The sequence below is a fragment of the Lycium ferocissimum genome, unplaced genomic scaffold, assembly GCF_029784015.1.
Source record: "Lycium ferocissimum isolate CSIRO_LF1 unplaced genomic scaffold, AGI_CSIRO_Lferr_CH_V1 ctg2900, whole genome shotgun sequence".
In the NCBI taxonomy this organism is placed as follows: domain Eukaryota; kingdom Viridiplantae; phylum Streptophyta; class Magnoliopsida; order Solanales; family Solanaceae; genus Lycium; species Lycium ferocissimum.
The window spans coordinates 5,447-30,978 of NW_026724628.1; the positions used below are offsets into that span (position 1 = coordinate 5,447).

A 25,532-nucleotide genomic window follows, 5' to 3' on the forward strand; every position below is an offset into this window, starting at 1 on the left:
TTAATTTTTCAAGAAAGAGAGAAAGCAAACCTATGAAGAAGCTTGACTCAAATTTTTCAGGTATGGGCATGGGTTTTTTAATGGGATAATTTCAGAGGCCTCCCTGAGGTTTACCTCTATCACACTGGCCTTCCTCGTAGTTTACGATATTACAGTGACCTCTCTTATATAGATTTTTTTGTAACAATTCTTTTAAACCATTTATCATAAATAAAAATTAATAAAATATGACTGATTTTCCCTTTTAGTTATTACTATCTTTTGATTATCCCTTTATGATTGTTTTTAAAAATTGTTTAAAAGATAAAGTAGAAAAAAGACACAATAATTCATTTTCACTTTCCCCGTTACAGTTTCTGATTCACATAAAAAGTTTAGATAATCAATATTTGACGTTGCAAAATTTTTGAAAGAGAAAAGACAGAGTCTGCAATTCCAGAAACATATTATCATGCGAAGCTTTGGATTTTGAAGCTTTCTTTCTCTTGGAATTTTGAGTCTGCAAAGCTTTTATCTGCCAAGTTATATAAGATCTCATTATCTCAATTCTATTTAATAGACTAACCAAAAAATATTCTATTTAATAGAAGCACTTTTTCATCTAATTTCACATATTTGAGACTGCCTCTGCGGCCTATCACGTTTTATATAAGATCTTTGAGAAAACTTCTTGATGATCCTTTTCAATGTGTCTAAAAACAGCGTGGTTTTTTATGGGACCTTTGGAAAGCTTTTTATTGATCATTGTTAATGGATCTTTTTTCTCTATCCGTTCTAACTGATGGCTAATTGTGGCAGTAAAAAGTAGCCGCTAATGAAGATGGTAAAGGCCCCAATCTACAATTAGGTGTGTTTTCTTTTTTAATTTCTAAAAGAGACTCATAAAAAAAAAATCATAAAATTGGTTAATCAAAAGATAGTAATATCTAAAAGGGCAAATCTGTCATATTGTATTGATTTTTCTGTCATATTGTATTGATTTTTATTTATGATAAATGGTTTAAAAGAATTGTTACAATAAAATATAAATAAGGGAGGTCACCGTAACATCGTAAACCACAAGGGAGGTCAGTGTAATAGAGCTAAACCTAAGGGGAGGTCTCTGAAATTATCCCTTTTTTAATTGAACATCGGGTTATGGGTTAGATTTAATTAATTAAGAGATAATTTAAAATAGGCCAATAGGATGATGACATATGTCCCTCCATTAAAATGGGGGTATATTTGTGTCAAAGTATAATTGCGGGAGTATATTTGGACCCATAATATAACGAAGGGTATATTTGGCCCGTTTCCATATTTTTTTTAAACGAGCAAATACTTAATACATTTTTTTTTTCTTTGGACAGTTTCTTCAATGAAAGGTGAGAGAACAAAACTTGCCTAAATGTCCATACTGCATTGGGTGACAACTATATTTTCCTGTATTTTCGGTACCAAAGAATTTTTATTTAATATAATAATTTCACTGTCCACGAGAGTTTCAAGTTTCACCGTCCGAAAAAACAAAACCCTCATGCCTTGGAAAACCCCCAGCAGGTTAAGAGGGGGTTGGGTCCTTGAGGCGCACGCACACCGCACGCTTTTGTCAATTTACGTGTGAATTAACAAACTCGGTTAAGAATAGCTACTGCTCCATTAAGGAACGCCTTTTTCTGTTTCCCTTTCTCTGTTCAAGGGAACCTGCCCACCCGCCCTTATCTTGCAACACATTTCTCCCTCTCTTAAATACAAATACAAATAATATTCAACCTCTGTTATTTGAATTGTGAGATCGCTCTGTCATCAGATCTGAATCATCATATAATATGTAGAAGATTGAGGCATTGTTGGAATTGAATGCATTCAAAGGAGAAAATGGAGGGTGGGGGAGGAGAAATAGAGGATGAAAATGAGTTGGCATCATCAGGTGCAGCTGCTAGGGGACGAAAGTACAGTCCAGTGGTGGCACATGATAATGATCGTGCCGTTTTGGAGATGTCCTCTATTGATCCCAGATCATCCGATCCCAAGTACTCTCTCTCTCTCTCTCTCTCTCTCTCTCTCTCACATTTTTACTATTCCGTAACATATAGTTTCTCACATTATTTTCATGATATCATCAACTTTTTTGCATATCTATCTGTCTTCCATCAACATATAATTCACCTAGTGTGGGTTGTTACTCTGACCCCTTCGAGGTTTATAGTTTCTCACATTCAGGGTTCTCTATGATCTACAACCAAATTCCGCAGTCTGTTCGACGGCTCACAAATAAACTAACTTAGGGAAAAAGGGACACCTTTTGATTTAGGCTTAAGTTTTTTCTTTTTAAATTATGCCCACTTGTTTGAATTGAGGGAATATTCATAATTTGACATGTCAGAGTTCACAGAAAATGCGATTATTTTAACATGCATGGGAAGGTTTATGATTTGACTTCGTTTCAGGATGAATGTCGAAATAAGGTATTAAGTAGAAGTCGGTATTTGAGTCTATATTCACCTTCAATGCTATGGCGATTTTCATTGAGGCTTCAAAAATTGACAAATAAGCTTGGTCTTCATGGTAGATGTTGTGTGTGGAGCAGGCTTTCTATTTGTATCTAGAGATAAATAGAAGAATCATGTAAAAGGAACTGTACTGGATGCTGGCTAACCTGTTGACAATGAATTATGAGGACGTCTAGCAGATTGGATTATCGTTCAGTGAACTTTGAGAAACTGGGTTTGCAAAAGGAGAAATTGTGAGAATTGAGTTTGAGAAGGAGAAAGTTTAGGACTCTTGGAAGCATTTGTGGCACATAAAACTGAAGCTCCGAAGTGCGTATCACGATTATGCATTTTCTTGATCGTTAAAGGGAGATATGGTGACCTCTGGGTGGGTGGGGGTTAAACTCTGTGGTGCATTATGAATAACTACGTTGATGTTTGCTTCTGCTAATTTTTTAGACCGCTGCTACACATCCTGGAGTCGACTTCCCAATGCTTAAGGTTCTCTCCATACTGAAACTGGTAGATGATTCATACAGTCATTTTGGGGAGACTACATGGTTATGTAGAGATTTCGGACTCCAGAGGAAAAAATACCCTCTCACGCGGAGCTAAATCAATTTATCTGAGTAGGTCCCTTTTAGCTTATAGGATGAATGATTGTTTCTTTACCAATTTCTTTGGATTAGTAGTGGGGAAATTTTTTGGAATTTATATTTCTTTCTTGAATGAGATGTTTACGTTCTTTAGTGTCTGAAAACCTTTACAACTTATAGATTAGTTAATTCAAAGCTTCCTTATGGATTTCTGTAGGATTTTAACAGATTGTTTAACTTTTGTGGGTACTGTTATTGGAGTAAGCTGTCAACCTTTTTTATCAGATTCTTCAATCCTCAGAATTCTTACTGTTGAAGAGAATACTCAATTAATTATAATTGTGCTCTCTCTAACAACTTAAACTTTTAGATGAGATGGTCATACACTTCAACATGGTATCGGAGAAGGTAAAGGTCGTGGGTTCGAGTCTCATTTCTAGCCATTATCAAAAAGAATTTACACGTGCTTGGCCCATGAAAAGAATCAGGCTCACACACGAGGGGCGTGTTGGAGAGAATAATTATGTAAATAAAAGTCCGCCCTTTCTAACGACTTAAGCTTTTAGATGAGATGGTCATACACTAAAACACTTGTTATCTCAAAGTTGGATATATTGTCAACATTCCTTCTTTTTTTTTTTTGGTTTAAGGGTTTCTTTTATTTTTTTTATTTTTTGCTTGAAGTGTTCAAGAATTTTGTTTCTCTTACATTATAATTTTTTATGCATTATTCTGATTTACACAATTTATCAGGAAAGTTAAAGTAAAAATGCAGCCAGATGTGGCTTCCGAAGGTGCAATGCTCAATCACAGTGTCAACGGTCCTCAAAGAGAATCCAAACTGGAACTGTTTGGCTTTGATTCTCTTGTAAATATTCTAGGTCTGAAGAGGTAAGAGGTAAACATTCTGTTGTCCTTCACATTTTATTCTCTTCTTGCCTGCAAACCTTTTATCTTGTATTAGATAAATATAATAAATGCAGCTCCAACTTGTTCCAGTTGAGGTGTGGTTGATTTAGCTTTACTTTCTTTCTTCTCTCTCTCTCTCACTTTTTCCCCAGAACTGCCTAAAAATTTTTTTGAAACTGGTAATTTTGTATTCCTCAGCATTAAGGGTATGCTGGCCACCTCAAAAATTTACATTTTACTGAAAGAGAAATACTTACAGTAATCCTAAAAAGTCCACTAACTGAACTTCCTCTTCTACATATTGTTCTTTACACCAAAAACTTAATGAAGTAAAGACCTTCCATTGGATCTTCTGCAATGAACTTTCTCTGCCTTTAAAAATTCTGTCATTTCTTTCCTTCCAAATGTTCCACCAGATGCAGGCAGGAACTGTTTTCCACCAAATCTTCTGACTCTTGCTCCCTCCCCTTCTTATCCAACAGCTTAGAAGGTCTGCAGTGTGTTCAGGCATAGTCCAGTTCACCTTAGCCAAATTAATGAACAATGCCCAGACTTGTGCCGTAACTTTACAATGAACAACAACAATGCCCAGAACTGCCTAAAAATTGTAGCACTGTGAACAACATTGGAGAATAATGGAGTTTTTCTGTTGGTTGGGTCTTGGCTTGGGGTTAATTTCGGATTTTGTAAGACTCGATACATGTCCTTATAAGCTTACCATTTTTGTGTTTCCAAAACTGATCATTTTCAAATTCGACTTTCCTTTCCAGTATTTGATAGCTAAATAATAATATGGTTCTAATCAATCTTGCTATTTCAGCATGACAGGGGATCAAATTCAAGCGCCACCTAGCCCGAGAGATGGTGGGGATGTGTCTATCACTCTTGAGCGGCCCAGGGTACTGTGATAGGTTCTTAATCATCCATTCTATTTTCCTGAAGTTTTATGTCATACCCATTACCTACTACATTTTGGTTTACCGGACGGAGAAGAGAAAGGGGGAGGAAAATATATTACTCTATTTCCATAAATGAATTATTTGACGTACCTACCATGATTTGGTACAGCTGGAAGAGGAGTAAAAGATTGCTCCTTTTTGTCATTCCCCGAGAGACTGGAAAAGTTGATGTGGATTGGTAGCATACTCCATTTTTATCCTCTATGCCCTTTTGCTTCCTAACAAAAAGGGGGAACTACCCCTTCTCTTTTCTTTTATTACTCTCCTATAACTGACCCTCTCTGAATTCCAATGAAACATGAAACCTGCTTTCAAGGGAGAGTCTCCCATGGAGTTTTCCTTTCTTTCATGGTCTTTGTTGTCATCTCCTATGACTTACTCAGTCTGTTTTGTGGGAGGCCGATGGGGAATGGTTAAAGAAATATATTGTCTGCATCTTTGAATAAATGCTGAACAGTGGGCAAGAAGGTGGCTAAAGGGTAGAGTGAAGTTATAAGAAGACAAAAAGTGTAGGAGAACTTACTTTAAAGTAAATGCATTGTATAACATATTGTTTACTAATTATTAGTGATAAATCATCATTGCATGCTCAAGTTCACTTTAAACTGAGCATCACCATCTTACACCATTCCAAGTTGCGAATGGATTTTTTGGTAAGGTTCCTATTTCTCAGCAATTTGTTATAAATACGAGACAATTCAATCTTTGACTCATGCTAGCGATGATCTAGTTTTAGATATGGAGGAGGCTGCTGGATCACAATATTCCCACTCTTGCTCTTCTTTGCAAAATTGAATAGAAGAGAAAGTAGACCCATGGAACTTGTTGCCATATTCAACTCTTTGACACTTTAATTTGGCGCTTATCATACCTTTTTATTAGAATACTGTTCTTTATAATAAGCTGAGATCTTCAGATCTTCAGATTTTAAAGTTTTATTGTCTCAAAATAAAACGTTAGCAGACAGAATACATGAACAGAATATTCAAAAAGGTTAAAGCATGACAGATCCTCAGTAAAAATATTTGTTGGATCTATTGGCGTCTGTCGATGAATTTGCTGTACTCACTATCTCAGTTTTACTCATAATTTGTGCAAGAAAAGATGAATCTGAATTGTTTAGTTGTGTTATTAATTCTCCAATATGTGGTAACGTGATTGTGTATGTAATCTTAAGTGGCTGCCTGGAATACAAATATCAACAGTTTAGCTGGTTGTCCTCCCCTCTCCCCTTCATTTCCCCCTTTCCTTTACAACTTCATTTAATGAGGTTTATTTGCTCAGTTTTATTTCTGATCAGCATGGAAGAGAGTGTGAGGGTTATTGTTTTATACTTCTCTAGTTACTTGTTTGGTTTCTCCTACTTCTCTTGTAATTTGCTTTTCTATCAATTCTCACAATTATGGACCTTGTTTTTGAGACTGGTAACATTTTATTCTCAGAAGCACTAAGGCAGTGCAAGCTATTTTACAGATTACAAAAGTCCTAGCATAGCTACCAAAGATTCTATATCTGCTACATGAATTTCTTTACACCAAAAATAAAGTAAGTGAACATAGTTCATCTTAACTTCCCAAAAAGGCTTGTGCTTATCTTAAAAAACTCTGTTGTTCCTTTCCTTCCAAACTGTCCACCATATGCAAGCAGGTATTAGACTCCACCAAGATTTCTGCCTCACAATGCCACCATTGTTGTTCCAACACTCCAGAAGCTCTTCAGTGGTTGCTGGCATGGTCCGGTTCATTCCAACCAGGCTCAGAAAGAGTTGCCACAGCTGTGTTGTAAGAGCACAATGATTAAAAAGATGATTGTTGGTTTCCAAAGCTCTGTCACACAACATACATCTTGAACATAATTGAAAGTCCCTCCTTTGCAACTTCTCTTGAGTAAGGCAAACTCTTCTTGCCACCAGCCATGAAAAACAGATGACCTTGGAAGGAGCTTTTACTTTCCAGATTTCCTTCCATGGCCATCTATTTCTATGCTGACTTGAGAATGAAAGTTTTGAGTAAGCAGATTTAACTGTCAAGATCCCTTTACAACAGTTCTTCCAGATTAAAGTATCATCATGCTCATTCAATCCTTTAAATTCCTCCAAGGTTCCAAAGAACTCAGCAACTCTCTCAAGTTCCCAGTCATTAAGTCCTCTCCTGAAGATGATGTTCCCCCCATGCTGCCCCCATGTTTCTTCCATTTTAATTTCTGGCAATGCAGTGATGCTATAGAATTCAGGCAACAAATCTTTAATTGGACCATGTCCTGGCCAATTGTCATTCCAAAAAAGTGTTTTTCTTCCATTTCCCACCCTTATACTTGTGTTGAACAACATAAAATTCCAGTGCTGCCTGATTGTTCTCTACACTCCAACTCCATAAGGGCTGGTGACAGGATTGGTACACCATTGTTCTACTTGCCCATACTTCTCACATATAACCTTTCTCCTTAGAGCACTACGTTCTGTATTGTATCTCCACAACCATTTCAAAAGTGGGCTATGGTTATGAGCTTTGAGATTCCTGATTCCTAGACCCCCTTGCCTTTTGTTAGTGATGAGAATGTCCCATTCCACCAAGTGAAATGAATTCTTTTCACTATTCCCTTCCCAGATGAAATTTCTCATGAGTGCATCCGATATATCCCTTACCTTATTAACTGGTAGAGGAAATAAAGACATCACATAAGTGGGTAGTGGCTCTAGTGCAGAGTTTACCAAAGTGACCCTACCTTCCATAGATAGGTACTGCCTCTTCCAACTTGATAATCTCTTTTCACATCTTTCAATCACCACATTCCATATTCCTTGTGCTTTGTTCTTGGCACCCAACAAGAAGTAGTTGGTAATAATGCCACCTTACAACCCAAAACAGCAGCTAAAACCTGGATGTTTTGCAGTTCATTCACTGGGTACAACCTGCTCTCTCTCCAATTCACATGTAGCCCTGAAATAGCTTCAAACACAACCAGAATAAGTCTTAAATATTTCAGTTGATCAGCATCAGCATTACAGAAAACCAAAGAGTCATCAGCATACAACAGATGTGTGATGGCCAGGTTACTGTCTACACTGTTTGAGGCATTATAACCTCTGATCCACCCATTCCTCTTGGCTGTCTGAAACATCTGCCCCAAACCTTCCATGGCAATAAGGAAGAGAAAAGGTGACAAGGGATCACCCTGCCGGAGTCCTCTCTCTGATGCAAAAAAACTCTGTGGAGAGACAGTTATCAGGATGGAGAACCTCACAGTTCTTATACAAAAAGAGATCCAGCTAATCCATTTAGTCCCAAATCCCATGTCTCTTAACACTTTGAAGAGGAAATTCCAGTTGACAGAATCATAAGCCTTTTCAATGTCAAGCTTACAAAGTATCTATGGTAATTGGCTTGCTATTATAGAATCCACATGCTCATTAGCTATTAAAGCAGCATCCATGATTTGTCTGCCTTTACTAAATGCCATTTGGTATCCATCAACTAACTTATCCACCACTTTTCTTCAATCTTTCTGTCAACACCTTGGAGATGATCTTATATACACTACCAATTAGACTAATTGGTCTAAAGTCCCTCAATTCCTTTGCCCCATTCTTTTTTCGGAATCAAAGCCATATAAGAGACATTGAAACTCTTCTCAAAATACTCATTGCAGTTAACATTTTTCATGGTCATCATGACATGCTACTTAACAATGTCCAAACACTTATGGAAAAACCCCATAGTATACCCATCAGGACCCGGTGCTTTATAAGCAGCACAAAGTCTCAAACCTTCCAAGACTTCAATTTGATCAAAATCTCTTTGCAACCACTCTTTTGTCCTCCGCTGTGATGGAGGATTCTCCTGTCATGTTGAAATCAGGCCTCCAGGATTCGGTTTCAGCATAAAGACTCATTTGGGCTTAAATGAAGAAGTGGGGATTCATATTGACAACCCAACTTGTTTGTGACTGAGGCTTAGTTGTAGTTGTATCTGTGCATTCATCAGAACTTGCACTTTTGAGATTTGAAATTCATTGATCACAACTTGCAGCTTGCATGTATTGCTGAATTATGTAATTCTGTAATGATGGGTTGCTCAATGAAGCTTTGAATGCCTTTTTAATCTTCTCTTTCTGTGAATGCTGTTGTAGCCTATTGCTGTCAAGTCTGGGACATTGATGGGTGTCTTCGTGCCATGCTTGCAAAATATTATGGGGATCATCTATTATATCAGGTTTTCTTGGTATGTTGCATCGTATCCATTCCTTTACGTGTTCTCTTCGGACTCTTTTTGTGGTCAAGATTTATAATGCTGTAGCTATCAAAAGGTGATCAAGTCTCGTTTCCTTAAATTTGCATGTTAATGACTATGGTCAACATTCTGGATGTGGATAACTTCCTTTCATTTCCAATACTTCGGCATTTGTAATTCCCGGGTTCTATAAATTCCCGCACTGATTATTGTAAATCAGATTACATTATGTTTCCTATGGTATGATTAAATGGTCTACTCTTGTTAGAAGTATGGGTTAATATTGATATTTTAAAATGGTTTTGTGAGGTACTCAAAGTGAGCTGATCTTCCTTCTATCTCTGATATTCTCCTGTTACAGCACTTGTTAGGCAGCGTAATTAGAGCAAAGAGGAAGAAGTAGAAAGGAACACTGTAGGCAAAAGGAGGAAAAAGGGAAGATGCACTTGTGTGTGTGTTGGGGGGGTGGGGTGGGGTGGGGTGGGGTTGAACAATTACCTATTTGTTTGTTAGTCACGTCATATCCTTTTCTATTTGACATGATGTATATTTGCTTTGATTTCTTCTATGCTGTAGGATTGTTGGTATGGCTGGGATTGGTCAGTCATTGTTGCTCGTTGCTTTCTGTGGATCTTGTACTTTCCTTACCACAATATCATTAAGTGCTATTGCCACCAATGGCGCCATGAAGGTGAGAAATAGTTGCTCATCAGATAGAATTTGAATCAAGATAAAGGAGATAGCTCCTCTATTTTGCTTTCCTATATTAGACACATGCACTTTATTTTTTCCTAGTAACTTAGATGGTCAATGATATCTTTGATTTGTTTTCTCAAAATTAGGGTGGAGGACCTTACTATCTCATTGGTCGTGCTTTGGGTCCAGAAGTTGGTGTCAGCATTGGGCTGTGTTTTTTCCTTGGAAATGCAGTAGCTGGAGCAATGTGAGTATACAATCTGACTTTTTGTATTAAGAGCTACTCACTAGGTGAATGTTGCCCCCTGTAGCTTTCATCATCTGACACTTGCAAATGAGGTTACATTGCTTTCATCATTTGGCACTATCTATAAAAGTTTGTGTTAATGTTGTCTGCAATTACATGTCTGTCTTACAGGTATGTATTGGGAGCTGTGGAAACCTTCCTAGATGCTGTACCAGCTGCTGGCATTCTTAGAGGTATTTCTTGAGTGAGATTGTCGCACTTGATTTATTGGCTAGAATTTAATGTTTCAAAAAGACTGCAGATCATGCTATGAATGCTCCTTGGATCTTGTCTTTTTTTATAGCAGTAATTCTTTGTTGTGTCTGCTTGTATGGGCATGTTTGATGATAATCTGCTCTCTTCCTTGGCTATATGGATCATTACTTTCAATGAGTATATTTTTGTTGATTCTTTACTGGGTAATACATTATCTTTTCAAATTCATTTGTATTTCTGAATTTTACTTTGTTGTTTATGCAGAAACTGTCACAAGAGTTAATGGTACAGATATTGCGGAGCCCATTACAAGGCCAAGTTTGCACGACCTGCAAATTTATGGGATTGTCGTGACTATTCTTCTCTGCTTCATAGTTTTTGGTGGTGTAAAAATAATTAATCGTGTTGCACCGGCATTCCTTGTACCTGTTGTATTCTCATTGGTCTGCATATTCTCTGGCATTCTTTTGGCAAGGCATGATCGTCCAGCAGGTTTATGTTGTTTATGACTACTTTTTTCTTTTTGGAAAGCTTTGTGAAGTGTTCTGCTGCTTAGAAATTGATTGTACACGCTTAAAAGTTAAGGTACATGAAGAAAAGCTTGTTTGACAGTGTAAGGTTTTCCCTTGTCGCTCTTTCTTAGTAGAAGGCTGTCGACCAATTCATTTTGTTCTGGCCCTTGAGAAGAGTGGACACTTATTGCTATTGCTAAGCTAGTCTGTGATAGTGTAAAGAATGGATCTTGGGCCTAAATCAACTCCAAAAGCTAGATCATGAGGGGAGGATTGCCCAAGTCCATATAAGGAGTTCAAACACCAATTCCACAACTGATGTGAGAGAATCAACAACCCCGACATCTGGAGCGTGGAGTCGTGGACAATATAAGATGGGGCCCAGCATCGGGTAAACAATGAATTGGGATGGTCCGACTTTGATGTAAAGAATGGATCTTGGGCCTAACTCAACCCCAAAAGCTAGCTCATGAGGGGAGGATTGCCCAAGTTCACATAAGGAGTCCAAACACCCATTCCACAACCGATGTGGGAGAATCAACAAATAGTAATTAATAGTCAATCTGAATTGATAGCTCAACCTCTGTAAGTTCCAGCATTTCGTATTGCTTCTAGTGGCCCTTATTGCTTTGAGAAAACGCCCAAAATGGTCCTCAAAAGTTGGACTTCCACTCAAAATAGTCCCTAGTCTTTGAGGTGGTGCACTAATAATCCTCCATCTTGCAAAAGATGGAGCAGATTTAGTCCTAGGCAACTAATACCGTCCATACCTAACGGAATGCCTCAAGTGCCTTGTACTCGTGCAGGTGCTGTCTCCCCTTTCTTTTCTCCCCTCCCGCAGTCCCATGTGAGTATTAAAAGCATATTCCAGTCTTCAGATATTTTTTTTAATCTCGGATTCGGCAGTGTTAGAAGCTCGTAATTGCAATTGGTAGCTCACTTCATCACCATCATCATGTTGTGTGCTCACCACCTTCTTCTTTATGTTATTAATCATCTCAGTTATGCAATTCCACTCTCTTCCTGCAAATTAAAAAGAAAAATACTTAAGGAGAAGAAGAACATGTCAAACACACTGAATATTTATGTCTATTTAAAGCTTCCAAACTACTCATACAGGAGAGAGAAGGCAACAGCTGTATCCATTGCTGATGCCATAGCTGATAACAGAGCTGGGTTGGTTCACCGTCCATGGACAGGAAGTATTCAGTTAGTTTTAGTTGGAAAAAGTTATCTAGGACTAAATTCATGTTTTGGAAAGATGGAGGACTATTAGTGCTCCAACTCAAAGTATAGGGACTATTTTGAGTGGAAATCCAGATTTGGAGGACCATTTTGGGTATTTTCTACTGATTCCTTTATGGATTTAGCTCCCTTCCTCCTGAGTTTAGGACATTCTAAATTTACAGTTAGGTTTGACGTATACTACTCATGGATGATAGCCTAGATCTTCAATTGCTGATTTCTTTCTTTGGTTTATGGGATGGATTCCAGTGTCAAATTTTTGAGAGTTAGACAAAATCTAAAAGCTGTCTATGCTTTACTTCACATCAATTTAGGAGGGAGCAGAGTTCTAGCTTCCTTCCTAGTATGGAAACCGCTCATGAAAACTTTATCCTGATCAATAGTTAAACTTGATATTGTTTTGTTTGAATATATGATGGCAAGCTCTTTATTTTCTGTTGATATGCATGGTACAGTTGGAATCACGGGGTTGAGTTCGGAATCTTTCAAGGAGAATTGGGGTCCTGCATATCAGAGGACTAGTAATGCTGGGATTCCAGATCCTAATGGAAAGATATACTGGAGTTTCAAGTAAGGCTTGCAAAATTTTGTTTCCTTCTCTCTTTATCTCTCTTGTTCATTTTCGTGATACCTCTGCCAGGAATAAGTTGTCCATTCTTTTTCTGCCTTTTACTTCAGTGATGGATAAGTTCAAAGTGTGAAACTGGGTCTAATATTTGATTGTTTCTCCATGTAAGTGCGTTGGTAGGTCTCTTTTTCCCTGCGGTGACTGGGATCATGGCAGGTTCAAATCGTTCGGCCTCGCTAAAGGATACTCAGCGTTCAATTCCTGTTGGGACATTAGCAGCAACTTTGACGACTAGTGGTTTATATCTAGTTTCAGTGCTGTTCTTTGGATCCGTTGCAACTCGAGATAAGCTTTTGACTGACAGGTTCATCTAAATTGCAATGCTCTTATGATGCTTCTTGTTACTGTCTTGTTCCTAAATGAAATACATGAGTAGGCGGTGAATACTATCATAAGTGTAACTAAATGCGATCAATGTAAGCATATAAAACAAGAGACAATACCACGAGCTCAACATAGCCATTTAGTAACACGATGCGTGCGACCTACACGATGTCGAGTTCCATTTCAACTTTTAGATATCTCAAACTTTAGCATGTATTCTTATATCATAGCTCACTTTGGAAATCTAAATAACATCATGAAATCATAAAGGAGTTCAAATAACGTATTTCACATAATAAATTTGTCATTTAGTACTTCCACGACTAAGTGACACTATCACATACTCGTCCCCACATGCACTAGAGTCACAAGATACTTCAAATTGCTCTTATGACTTCAACAAGCACTTAGAAAGCATTTCATTTATACGTTAGGGGGTTCTATCTCCACTTACCTAGAGCTGGCAGCAACGTTAACGCGATCAGGTCAATGATGCGGTCATGACTTTTAATTCATAACCAATAACATATCAATATCATTTCTTATCCCAAATACTCATGGGTGTCTTGGGGTGTTGGCCTTAGGCCAATCCAACTTTGTTCCATAGTTATGAGGTGAGCCATGGCTTGAACATCTTCCAAATCGCCCAAACCCACAACGTGTTGCCTGCCCATAACCTATGCAAGTCATAAACTCAAGCTATAGAGTATAGTGAAAAATTACCTTAAGAGATCAAAATCTCAATTCTTGACCCTTGCGAAATTTTAGATCGAGTATCACAAATCCAGACAAAATCAAAGAATTTGGGGATTAAGATTCATGTTTTTAAACTTTAAATAACATTAAGCAACCACATTTAACTCACCTTAATTGATGAGAAGAAACTTGGGATGAAATCCTCCACTTGGACTCATGTCCTAGACAAGGAGTTGGTAGAAAGAGGAAAATCTCAACTTTCAACCTCCATAGCTTGCCTTTGGCTAGAGTTCATACCTCAAATTAGTGCTGGCAAAATGGAATAAAGAAACAAGTATCCGCCCGACTCACCCAATTAAAAAAGGGTCAGATAATCGCCCAGTTTAAAACGGATAGAATATGGATAATATCCATATTAGCGCTAAAAAGTGGATATGTGATGGATAACCCATATAACCCACCAAAAAAGGGACTTCCAAAATCCTATCCACTTCAATTGTGTTATTTCAATTTCCAAATACCGTTTTTACACTTTAACTTCAAATACTTTTTTTTATAAATCTAGACCCACATATGTCTGAATGCCTACTTAACATACACGGAAGCTGACTCAAATACTATCTCATTAAAGCCAAAATGTAACATACTGTTTAAGGATTAAAAACCGTAAATCCTTGAAAATGTATGATTAAAAGGGGTCAACCAGATACAGCTTCTAAGAACATACACTAAGACAAACTTTCTTTTTTTAGGAATTTTCTTTTAGCTTGGAAAAATTCTTTGGAATTGTTCAGCTTCTGATTCCTACTATGAATATTTCTGCTGATGTTGTCTGCAAATTCGTTATTTTCATGAAAATATTTATATTGTAGGAAGCATGTTAATTCTAAAGGTTATAACTTTTTCTTCAAGAAGTCATGAATAAATATACTTATTTCATTCTCCTAGTCAAATCTTGTTAGAAGATGTACTAACATATGAGATTTTGATTTACCTGAAAACATGCTTTTTCATATTTATTGAAAGCAATTATTCCCCATGGAGAATCTCAAGGAAAAGTACCTAAAATTAAATAGAAACAAAAGCTAAGAACCATAATTGATTGGTGGAAATGAAAGGAAAAAAGATAGGAAAAAGAAAAAGAAGAAGAAAAGAACGAAGAAGCTGCAAATTGAAGAAAAGAAGCTCACATCTTATTTAAGAAGCAATGGTTAATGTGGATTTCCATATTATCCGTCAGTTAACCCATTTTTTATCTGTATCAAATATGGGCAGGTCAGATATTTTATCTGTTTTCACCTAACCGTTTTCGACCCGCTCATATATGACCCGACCCGCCCGTTTGCTACCCCTACCTCAAATCATTTTCAACATTATAATCATCATTCAACCACCACAACTAAGCAGCCCATACTTTGCCAGCACGTAATATCTTTAAAACGGTACATTTAGTTGGTGAAAAAAAAGTTAAATTCAAAATCTTACGGGGCATAACACGTGTGGGCTAGTTCCCGTGTCCTTTCACTAAAAAGAGGATTAAGGGGAGTTGTCGACCAGCTGAGTATATAATATATGTAGACTATCTAGAGATATCTGTGAGGGAGAGGATTATTTGAGCTTTCTCGTTAGAAGAGCAGAAAATTGTGAAGAAATCTTTGAAGTTCCCAAAGGAAAATGAAGTAGCTATGACTGAGCTGGGAGATTAGATGAACTTACTTTTAAGCTTTGTTTTTTTTTTTTTTTTTTTTTTTTTTTTTTTTTGTCATTCAAGTGTTCACTAGTTGTAAACTATAAATTGTGATATGGTTGCTACAGCTAATCAGCTGGATTTTTGCTTTATATTACCGTACGTTTTTTTGAAAGTGATAATGTATTGCTTTATATTACCGTATTTTGCATCAATGGATTTACTTCTCCGTGTTTCATATAGTGTAAGTTGATATTCAGTTCTGATTGTCACTATTCTTGGCTCAAATCAATGATGCGTTTTACTTTTGAATTTAGTACTTATGCCTTTCTTTTGGCCGTCATCCTAGCTAGGGTTTAGAAGACATGGGTGTGTCCGTTAAGTTTTCGGTTTCCTTGTATATCATGACCGATTCTTTCTGATTGCTCAAGTTCTGGTCCTAAATGCTTTTCAGTTATAAGGCTGATACTTGCTCCATTTGTTTAATCTCAATATATTTGGGATTTGACAGTTTAACTGACTTGTATTTGACCCATAAGTCCGTAACTTTGTATGAAAGAGATTATATTATTATATCGAATGGTATTCGAATACTTATGGTGCATGGCTAATGCACTCATGCAGGTTGTTGACGGCTTCAATTGCTTGGCCGTTTCCAGCAATTGTTTATGTCGGTATCATCCTTTCAACCTTGGGGGCAGCCCTTCAAAGCTTGACTGGTGCACCACGTCTCCTCGCTGCTATTGCAAATGATGATATTCTACCTGTTCTGAACTATTTTAAAGTGGTAGATGGAAGTGAGCCTCATGTGGCTACTTTCTTCACTGCCTTCATCTGTATTGGATGTGTTGTAATTGGGAATTTGGATCTTATTTCACCAACTATAACAATGTTTTACCTCCTATGCTATGCTGGTGTGAACTTATCCTGCTTCCTTCTGGATCTGTTGGATGCTCCCAGCTGGCGACCTCGGTGGAAATTCCACCACTGGAGTCTCTCTCTTGTTGGAGCATTACTTTGTATAGGTATTTACTTCTGCTTTTGCTGTTGGAGAGCTGGTATTCTTTCTCTGTTTTGTTGATATCGCTGGAAATAAACTAATTCTCTATACTCAAGATAAATTTTGCTTCATATTGCTTTATCTTGCCCAAGAAAACAATCATCTCGCTGCTGCCTGTTATAGATTAGTGAGTATCCAGGAGCTTGAAACTTCTAATGTTTGGACCTTTACTTGTCCATATTGCATCTCGTAATACGTGGCAGAATTTTGGTAACATTTTCCCGAGAAATTTTTCTTTAATTTGATTTTATACTCAGCTACCAAACTAGGCTTTTGTTATCAATTCAATTTGAGAGGTTGAAAGGGCTGAATGTGTTCTTTTGCTTTTTACTGCGCATCATAGAAACTGTAATCGAAAAATTATGAAGATAATTAGGAACAATTGAACTTTTTACAGTTTGTCTAAAAAGAAATCAGAGAAGAAACAATAAGGTTTAGATATATTACCATTCAGAATTTTTTTTTACCTTGTGGACACTGGTGGCCTTTAATCCAAAATATGGAGGGAGAATAGATCTTGTAACCTTTATGGCAAACAATTTTGCGATTTTTTATAATTCAGTTGCACTTTGTAATTTTTAAGTTTACTGAATAAATTGAAAACTAAGTTCATTTAGGCAAGTTCTACAAAGTGGTGGTTAGACCGACTTTATTGTACGAGGCGGAGTGTTGGCCAGTCAAGAACTTTCACGTTCAGAAGATGAAAGTCGCGGAAATGCGAATGTTGCGGTGGATGTGTGGGCACACTAGGAGGGATAGAATTAGGAATGAAGACATCCGGACAAGGTGGGAGTGGCATCGGTGGAGGACAAGATGCGGGAAGCGAGGCTGAGATGGTTTGGGCATGTGAAGAGAGAGACACGGATGCTCCCGGTGCGGAGGTGTGAGAGGTTGGCTATGGACGGTTTCAAGAGAGGTAAAGGGAGGGCCGAAGAAGTATTGGGGAGAGGTGATTAGACAGGATATGGCACGTTTCCACCGAGGACATGACCTTAGATAGGAGGTTGTGGAGGACTCGGATTAGGATAGAAGGCTAGGTGGCTTATCCTTTCACCATAGTAGTTGTAGTTTTGCTCATTCGTTTATTGCCATTTGATTTCGCATTTGATTGCCTTGCTTATATTTGTTGGGCCGTTGTACTTTGATTATCTTATTTATCTATAGTAGTTAATGCTCGTTTCTTTCCGGACTGTTCTACCATGACTTTCTCGCTTTTGTTATTCATTATTTTCATATTGTTTTCGATATGCTTGGCCCTATCTGACCTTTTGTCTTGTTTTCCTCTCTTGAGCCGAGGGTCTTTCGGAAACAGCCGCCCTACCTTTCAAGGTGGGGGTTAGGTCTGCGTACACTCTACCTTCCCCAAACCCCACATGGTGGGATTATACTGGGCTTGTTGCTGTTGTTGTTGTTGTTGGGGTGAGAAAAAGAAGTAGAAATGTGGTGCAAAACAAGTTGTATTGGTGTTTTGTAACCTTGGAGGCGAAGTGCAAGTTCTTGTTTGTCCGGGAATAGGTGTGTGGACTTGCTTTCAAGTCCAAGAAGCCCATGTAAGTTTCAATAGTCCAAGAAGCCAAGTTTGACAATTCCGTGCAAGCCAAAAATAGGACTTATTGTGTTTCTGATCTTGTTTCCTTCTGTCGTAGCCTAGTAGGTTTGTAGTTCCATTTATAGTTTCCTTTTTAAAATAGGTATTCTACTTTTCCTTGTTTTTAACTATTTCCTGTCAAGATTAGAATGGGACTTTTAGTCATCAGAGAAGAGATCCTAAGCTCTAAAGTGGTCTCACCCATGTCAGGGTAGTTCCATGTTTCTGAGTAGCTGCTGAATGCAATTTGAGATTTAATTGCTTTCTTTCTTCTTTATCCTTGTCTTTATTCCAAGTATGGTGGTTATATTTTTTATCTTGTTTTCAATTGCGTGTGGTGCCTCTTTATCACATTAATTGTTTACACGTGGTTGCTTCAGAACTTCTGAACATTTGATCATTCAAGAACACCCAACCCTTAACTGCAATCGCATCCATCTTTGGCATACAGAACCAAATCTTGTTTTCACTTTTCACTCTTATGTAGTTGTTTCTTGTTTCAAACAAGTGAGTAGTTCTTCTAATTTATCATCTGTCATTTTGTTTTTAAATCAATTGTTTCCAAGTTATACAGCCCAAATACCTTTGATTCTTGAAATCAAACTATTCAGCTTTTGTTTCCTGTTGAATATATTGATCTTGATTGATGGGTTCTTTCTTAACTTAAGAATCACATCAATTTGTCTATTCCGCTGATTGCTATTGTAAAATAATGGACAGAGAAGAAAGTATCTCTCTTTTAGGCTTGGCAAAAATGTAAATATTAACCTGGTTTATAATCCTTCGGATAGTTTGGTTGGACACGGGTTGGAGGACTCTGGGTTACTTTTCCTTTCTCTTTTCTATGAGTCGGTGAATCTAGTTTTGGAAAAAATTGTTGTTACAACCTGGTTATTATCCATCTGATGGTTTGCTTGGACATGGGTCGGAGGATTTTGGGTCACTGTTCCTCCACTTTCTATATTCTTCTGCAACTCAATGTTTTTAGTTTGATAGAATTCAAACTCTTGGACTCAGGGATGATTGATTCCCTAAAGGATCTCTTAATTTACTTTTAGTTCTGATTGTTGTTGCTTAGTCCAACTTTTCTTTTTCTTTTCCTTCTGTCATTGGTTGTACCCTTCTTGCTTTTTTAGAAAGTGGTAACAATACATTAATAATCAGCGCGAAGGCCATGCTAGAGCCATTTTACAATTCAAAAAGCTGTACAGAGTCTCCCTGTATTATCTTAGAAGGAATCAATCATGTCCAGTAACGATTCTGCATCATCTACAAAGCTTTATTTACACCAGAAATGAAACAAAAAATACAATTCATCTTGATTGGGTAGAGCTATATCTGTCTTCAAAACATCTTGCATTTCTCTCTCCAAATTATCCGTCAATGCATGCAGGTTATTTTTTCCACCATTTCTTTTGTCTCATAGAGCCACCATTGTAATACCAGCAATTCAGCAGATTGCAGGTAGCCTTAGGCATAGTCCACCTGAGCCCTACTATGTTGAGGAACAGCTGCCATAGCTGATCTGTTATTGGGCAATGTAAGAAGAGGTGCTAATGCTTTTTGAGTCAGCACCGTAGAAAAAACATCTGGAACAAAACTGAAACCCCCTTATCCTGCTTGCTGAGACTTGTTCTTTTTTCTTTCTAGGATTCTGTTCCTGTATAGACAGTCACATTAGATTATAGTTTTGGTTTATGTAATAGTGGGAACAGTGACAATCTTGGTTTATGGATGTACGACATCCGGATATAGGATGGCCTCGTTCTTTGCCTGAATAGTGGTAGTGATTTAACATTGCTGATGAGTCCAGTCTTTATTGACATGAAACCCCCCCCCCCCCCAACAACCCAAAAAAAAAAAAAAAAAAAAGGGGATAAAACCCCAAGATAATTGCAAAAAGTTTAAGAATCCAAGGATGCACACCATACTTGTTCACTTAACCTTAAAATACACAAAATTTTGCAATCATTTGATCTCTTTCTGCATTTCAGAGTAATGAATGTTCTCTTCTGCTGTTCCTTTTCAGTGATCATGTTTTTGATTTCATGGGAATTCACTGTGGTATCACTAGCCCTAGCAAGTCTAATCTATTATTATGTGAGTATCAAGGGGAAAGCAGGAGACTGGGGTGATGGTTTCAAGAGTGCATACTTTCAGCTTGCTCTTCGTAGTTTACGATCTTTGGGAGGTATGTATTTTTCTATTTATTAATCTGCTAATTCATTTAAAAATCTTGTCTAACAACATAAATCAGACCTTTCGTACTGTCAGTTCCTTCTTGTCTTAAAACATCTGATTGCTCCTCATGTGTATTCTATAATTGTTTAAAGGCTGAGTGAAGCAAACACGATTTAGGGTTGTCATTGCAGGATCCCACTTTTTTCAATTGTGTGGTTACCTAGGGTTCGTCTATGTGCAAACATATATAGTTCATTTGTTTCTTACCCCATTAATAAATCTTAATGTCGGCAACACTTATTGTTATGTCAGTCCCTTGCTAGACATTTTTATACTAAAAATGTGCATCAGATGGTTGAGTGCCATATTATTTCAGAAAGTTTGGGTCTTTATATTGCTTCAATCTCTTGCCGAAGTTTGTTGCTCTTAACCACTTTTTTTTTCCAAATTGGATACTTCTTTTGCTTTTATCTAACAATGTGGCAAGTGATTGGATGCAAGTCTAGGCAAGGGCGTTTGAAGCATGTCTTAAATTCCTCCCATGTAGTTGAGATTGTAAATCTATCTAGATTAGATTGGGTCTTGATTCCCCGGTCTTGAACCATGCAAATTTTGCAGTCCTCCTTGGACCATGTGAGTTTTATACCTTTTAAAACACCAAAAACTTCTGCATTGCTATTAGTATAAGCTGCATGCTTTATCCTCTCTCCCCCAGGAACCTTACTTTATCAAAATTACCCCCTAATTGTATTATAAATCTGTCAATCTTTTTAGAACTATCTTTGACAATTTCCATTAGCACATACACTCTTCCAAGTCCCACACATATGTTGCTCCCCGTGTACCCCTAAATCCTGATGTAATGGATTTGGCTCTGATTTTGAACTCCACAATATCCATCTTTTGCTTATCTTACAATAAGATATCGCCTGCAGTCCTTTTGGGGACATCCGATAAAATTAGAACAATACAAAGAAGATTAGCATGGACCCTGCACAAGAATGACGCGCTAATCAAAAAATGGTCCAATTAAGATAACCCCCTGCATTTCCCCTTTCTAAGAACTTCTCATATTCCCACTCTCTCAAAGATGATCCTAATTTTGGCACATTAGTTCTTTACTGTTTGAATTTGACGGCAGCTTCACACATCCCTGTCAATCTCTGGGCTTCTTTGGGGGAGGAGGAGAAGGAACCACAGAGACTAACTTGGCAAAAAGTTTCCCTTACACAGAATCCCCCTATGCCAGCTTCCTCCCCATCAATTTGTGGAGTTTCTTAGTGAATTAAAAGGAATGAAGTAAGAAGCAGGAGGAAACCACCAACACCTCCCCCCCCCCCCCCCACCAGGTCGGCTTCCTCCCTGACTATTTGTGGAGTTTAAAGGAAAGAAGATGGATAATAAGGAGGAGGAACCGAGAGACTAACTTGCAAAAAAGGATCTGTTTATCCTTTGTTTTTCATTTCTCCCCTTTTTCTGTTGGTGACATCAAAGCCCGAATTGAGACACGGCATTGTCGGAGCTCGACTGGATCAGGTAGCTTGTCTTTCTCCTTTGCGTGTCATCTATGCCTTTCTCCTTAATGTTTCAGCTTTCTTTGGTCAAAGTACCCTTCTAATGTTTACTGAATCCGACACATATTCTGCACCGGCCCCAGTGTCGTGCCGTATTGACACTGGTCATCGATAATATTCTGAGGATCCTACCAATAGAATCCCTCTGAGTCAGCTGCCTTCCGATTGGTCGTTATCGACATTGATGCCATAATATCCTGCGGTAACATGACCGCAGCCCCCTTTCTCCCTTTCGCCCCGTCCCAACTCCTTTCCCTCTCGTTTTTCCTTCTCCCATCACCCTCTCCCCTCTACCTTTTGTCTTGTTTCCATTTCTGTCAGCCCATTCCCCCAGTAAAACCATAGTGCTAAACTCTGGGTACATGCAAAATCTGTACTCTTCTTCCTGTCTTCAACTATCGCAACACCAAAATTCTTTCCCCATCCTAACCTTCGACATGTCAAACATACTTCAGAATACGTGTGTTGGAATTGTGGCCCCACACACACATCCTTCCGCATATGTTCTCAATCTTCTTAACAAGTCCAGACACCACAAGTGCATTGGATTCTGGGGATATTGAGAATCACTATCCGCTCTATTTCACCGGCTGCTATACGCCAGAAGATTATAACTTTCAAGTCTCACAAACATCCCACCCATCCACCTTTGGCCTTCATAAGAACTCCCGTGGCCTCTTCGCTGGAAAATGTTTTACTTCGAAAATCATTTAGTGGATCATTTTTTAAGTGTTTGCTTTAGATATGGGTTACATATGTTAACAATACAAGGAGTAGGATAGGGTATGATAATGCTGCTTTCGTGATAATTTGAATGTTACTTGGTGACGACAATGTATAAGTTTTGGTTGACATAAATTTTTTTTTTTTTTTTTGAGAAAGGTAACATATGTTATAAGATGTGACTGACTTTAAAGAAAAACAAGAAAATAATGCGGAATCGCAAACACAAAGATTAAAGATAGGCGAAATTCGAGAAATAAATTCCCAAATCTCGAAAAGTAATTACTTAGAACCCTAATTGATTGTAGCTAATTAGCAGATTATTCCATGAATAAGTCTCTGTATAATCATGAGTTCAAAGTTGAAAGAGCTTTAAATTTTTAGGTGAATCTACTTGAGTTATTTTTTGGCTAGTTTTCTATAACTAGCATAAATAGTCAATGATCTGTTGCTACAAAAGGACGGTGTAATTAAACTTGAAGGATAATTCACTTATTTTTATTGCAATATAAGCATTAGTGAGGTAATAAAAATTTGGAGCACCGAAGGAAAATACCCACCATATATTTTTCTCCTATTGAGTAAGCATCATATAGGCTATAGCCGAAGTCTAGTAAACCGTCATCCTGGTTAAACAGATCACATATTAATATCCATTCAAAGGCCTTTATTTCTCCTTCCATATCCCTGGAAAACATTACAGTACTAAGAAATGCACATACTTAACTTAAATATGCTGCAAAGTGCTTTCAGTTATTAATTGCAAATAACAGAAACTGAAGAATTTGCATCTTTATTCTTGGCTTGGCAATATCTTCTATGTTCTCAATAAAAGGTTATTCTGTGTGACCTTACATAGTGGCTGTAGACATCCAAAATGACACGCAATGAACATCCAATTGTATATGCAGCAAGTCAGGTACATCCCAAAAATTGGTACCCTATCCCTCTCATATTTTGTCGTCCATGGGGCAAGCTGCCAGAAAATGTACCTTGTCATCCTAAACTAGCGGACTTTGCCAACTGCATGAAGAAAAAGGGCAGGGGTATGTCCATCTTTATTTCTATTATAGATGGAGACTACCATGAACGTGCTGAGGATGCCAAGGCAGCTTGCAAGCAGCTAAGTACGTATATCGACTACAAGCAATGTGAAGGTGTAGCAGAAATAGTTGTTGCTCCCAACATGTCAGAAGGCTTTAGAGGCATTGTTCAGACTATGGGCCTTGGGAATCTCAAGCCAAACATTATTGTTATGCGGTACCCTGAGATATGGCGGCGTGAAAATTTAACTGAAATTCCTGCTACCTTTGTTGGAATAATAAATGACTGCATTGTTGCAAACAAGGCAGTAGTTATTGTGAAGGGTCTGGATGAATGGCCTAATGAGTATCAAAGACAGTATGGAACCATTGATTTGTACTGGATAGTCAGAGATGGTGGTCTTATGTTGCTGCTCTCTCAACTGCTTCTCACAAAAGATAGCTTTGAGGGCTGTAAGATTCAGGTATTCTGCATTGCTGAGGAAGATTCTGATGCAGAGGGACTCAAGGCTGATGTAAAGAAATTTCTTTATGACCTCCGGATGCAAGCTGAGGTAATTGTCATTTCCATGAAGTCGTGGGAAGGCCAAGGGGAGCAGCAAGAATCTGTTGAAGCATTCAGTGCTGCTCAGGGCAGAATAGCTAGTTATCTGGGAGAGATGAAAGACAGAGCGGAGAGGGACAAGACTTCTTTGATGGCTGATGGAAAGCCAGTGGTCGTCAATGAGCAGCAAGTCGAGAAATTCCTGTATACCACTTTGAAGCTGAATTCGACGATTCTAAAATACTCGAGGATGGCTGCAGTTGTGTTTGTAAGTCTTCCTCCTCCTCCTGCCAATCATCCAGCATTTTTCTACATGGAATACATGGACCTGTTGGTTGAGAATGTACCTAGGCTCTTGATAGTTCGTGGATATCGTAGAGATGTTGTGACTTTGTTTACGTAGGTGGTTCTGTTCATACACTTCCTTTTTACCTCCCCTTTCTTTGTTGCTTTATTTCAATAGTTCCAATTCAATTTGTTATTTTCTCTGTCTTCCTCTTGTTGTTTTTATCTTTTCTCCTCGAGGTGGGTGTACAATATAGTTTTTGTATCATTAATTCTATTGAACTGGATATTTGGTGAAAGAAATTTTGTTATTGATGAATCTCTAGCTGACTATTAATCTTCTAGAATACGTTGAGATAGAGAATCTCGTTAAAGTACATTGTTCTATGGATCACTCTCAGATGGCGTATAATTATTACTATTGTTATTGCCCTTTCCTAAATCTGTTTGCTTGCTTATTGTTATTGTTATTATTGTTAATTGCCCTTGCCTCTTTCGTTTTGGACAGATTTTATTAAGGTGCTTTGCCACTCTCGTTTTGCTTTTTTGATGGCGTCTTCAGCGACGATCTTGATCAACGTTGTTGAATAAGTTCAATTGGCTTTCCTTGGAATAATTTTCTTTAATGTACATAGAAAAGAAACACACGTTTATACACACATTCCACTAGCGACAAGTATCATATAATACTAAAAGTGGAAGCCCCTAAGTTGTGAAGTTGAATTACCAAAATATCCATAAAATATTGAACGATACATTTACCCCTCATTTAAACACTATTCCTATACTATTTTTATACCAAATAGTAAATTTGTCTACCAATAAATAAAAATAAATCAATTAAATGAAATTTAAATTAAGTAAATGGGTTAGTTCAATGTATCTGTTATAGCTTTAGCTAGCAATTTGACAACGTCTTCGTTGCCAGAAGTGAAGGCTTGCATTGATCAATTAAATGTATAGTAATTGAATTAATAAATCTGACGGAAAGATCAAAGGGCACCAGTAAGGAATTAAAGAGCAAATCAGTACATTAAGAAACTTTATTTAGCTACTTTCCAACATCTTCATTGCTAGATT

The 25,532-nt window shown here is 37.7% G+C and overlaps 1 protein-coding gene and 1 non-coding gene across 7 annotated transcripts; both read left to right on the top strand.

The window, feature by feature from the left end:
- On the top strand, positions 1–24,771 carry LOC132043834 (cation-chloride cotransporter 1). Of its 6 annotated transcripts, none has more exons than XM_059434299.1 (14): positions 1–60; positions 1,790–2,012; positions 3,821–3,958; positions 4,797–4,875; positions 9,064–9,155; positions 9,741–9,855; positions 10,007–10,107; positions 10,279–10,340; positions 10,627–10,854; positions 12,575–12,689; positions 12,857–13,051; positions 16,079–16,479; positions 20,132–20,293; positions 23,492–24,771. In XM_059434299.1, exons 2-14 carry the CDS (start codon positions 1,840–1,842, stop codon positions 24,568–24,570), a joined length of 2,940 nt encoding a protein of 979 aa, XP_059290282.1. In that variant the 5' UTR covers positions 1–60; positions 1,790–1,839; the 3' UTR covers positions 24,571–24,771. The 6 variants fall into 6 exon arrangements, with proteins under 6 accessions (XP_059290282.1, XP_059290283.1, XP_059290280.1 ...); XM_059434300.1 differs by lacking the exon at positions 1–60 and adding an exon at positions 2,931–3,100 and having other exon boundaries at positions 1,635–2,012; XM_059434297.1 differs by lacking the exon at positions 1–60 and having other exon boundaries at positions 1,635–2,012.
- Positions 21,218–21,319, top strand: LOC132043835 (U6 spliceosomal RNA). The gene has a single exon (XR_009411941.1). It is a non-coding gene; the product is annotated as a U6 spliceosomal RNA (small nuclear RNA).
- Positions 24,772–25,532: the final 761 nt, after the last annotated feature.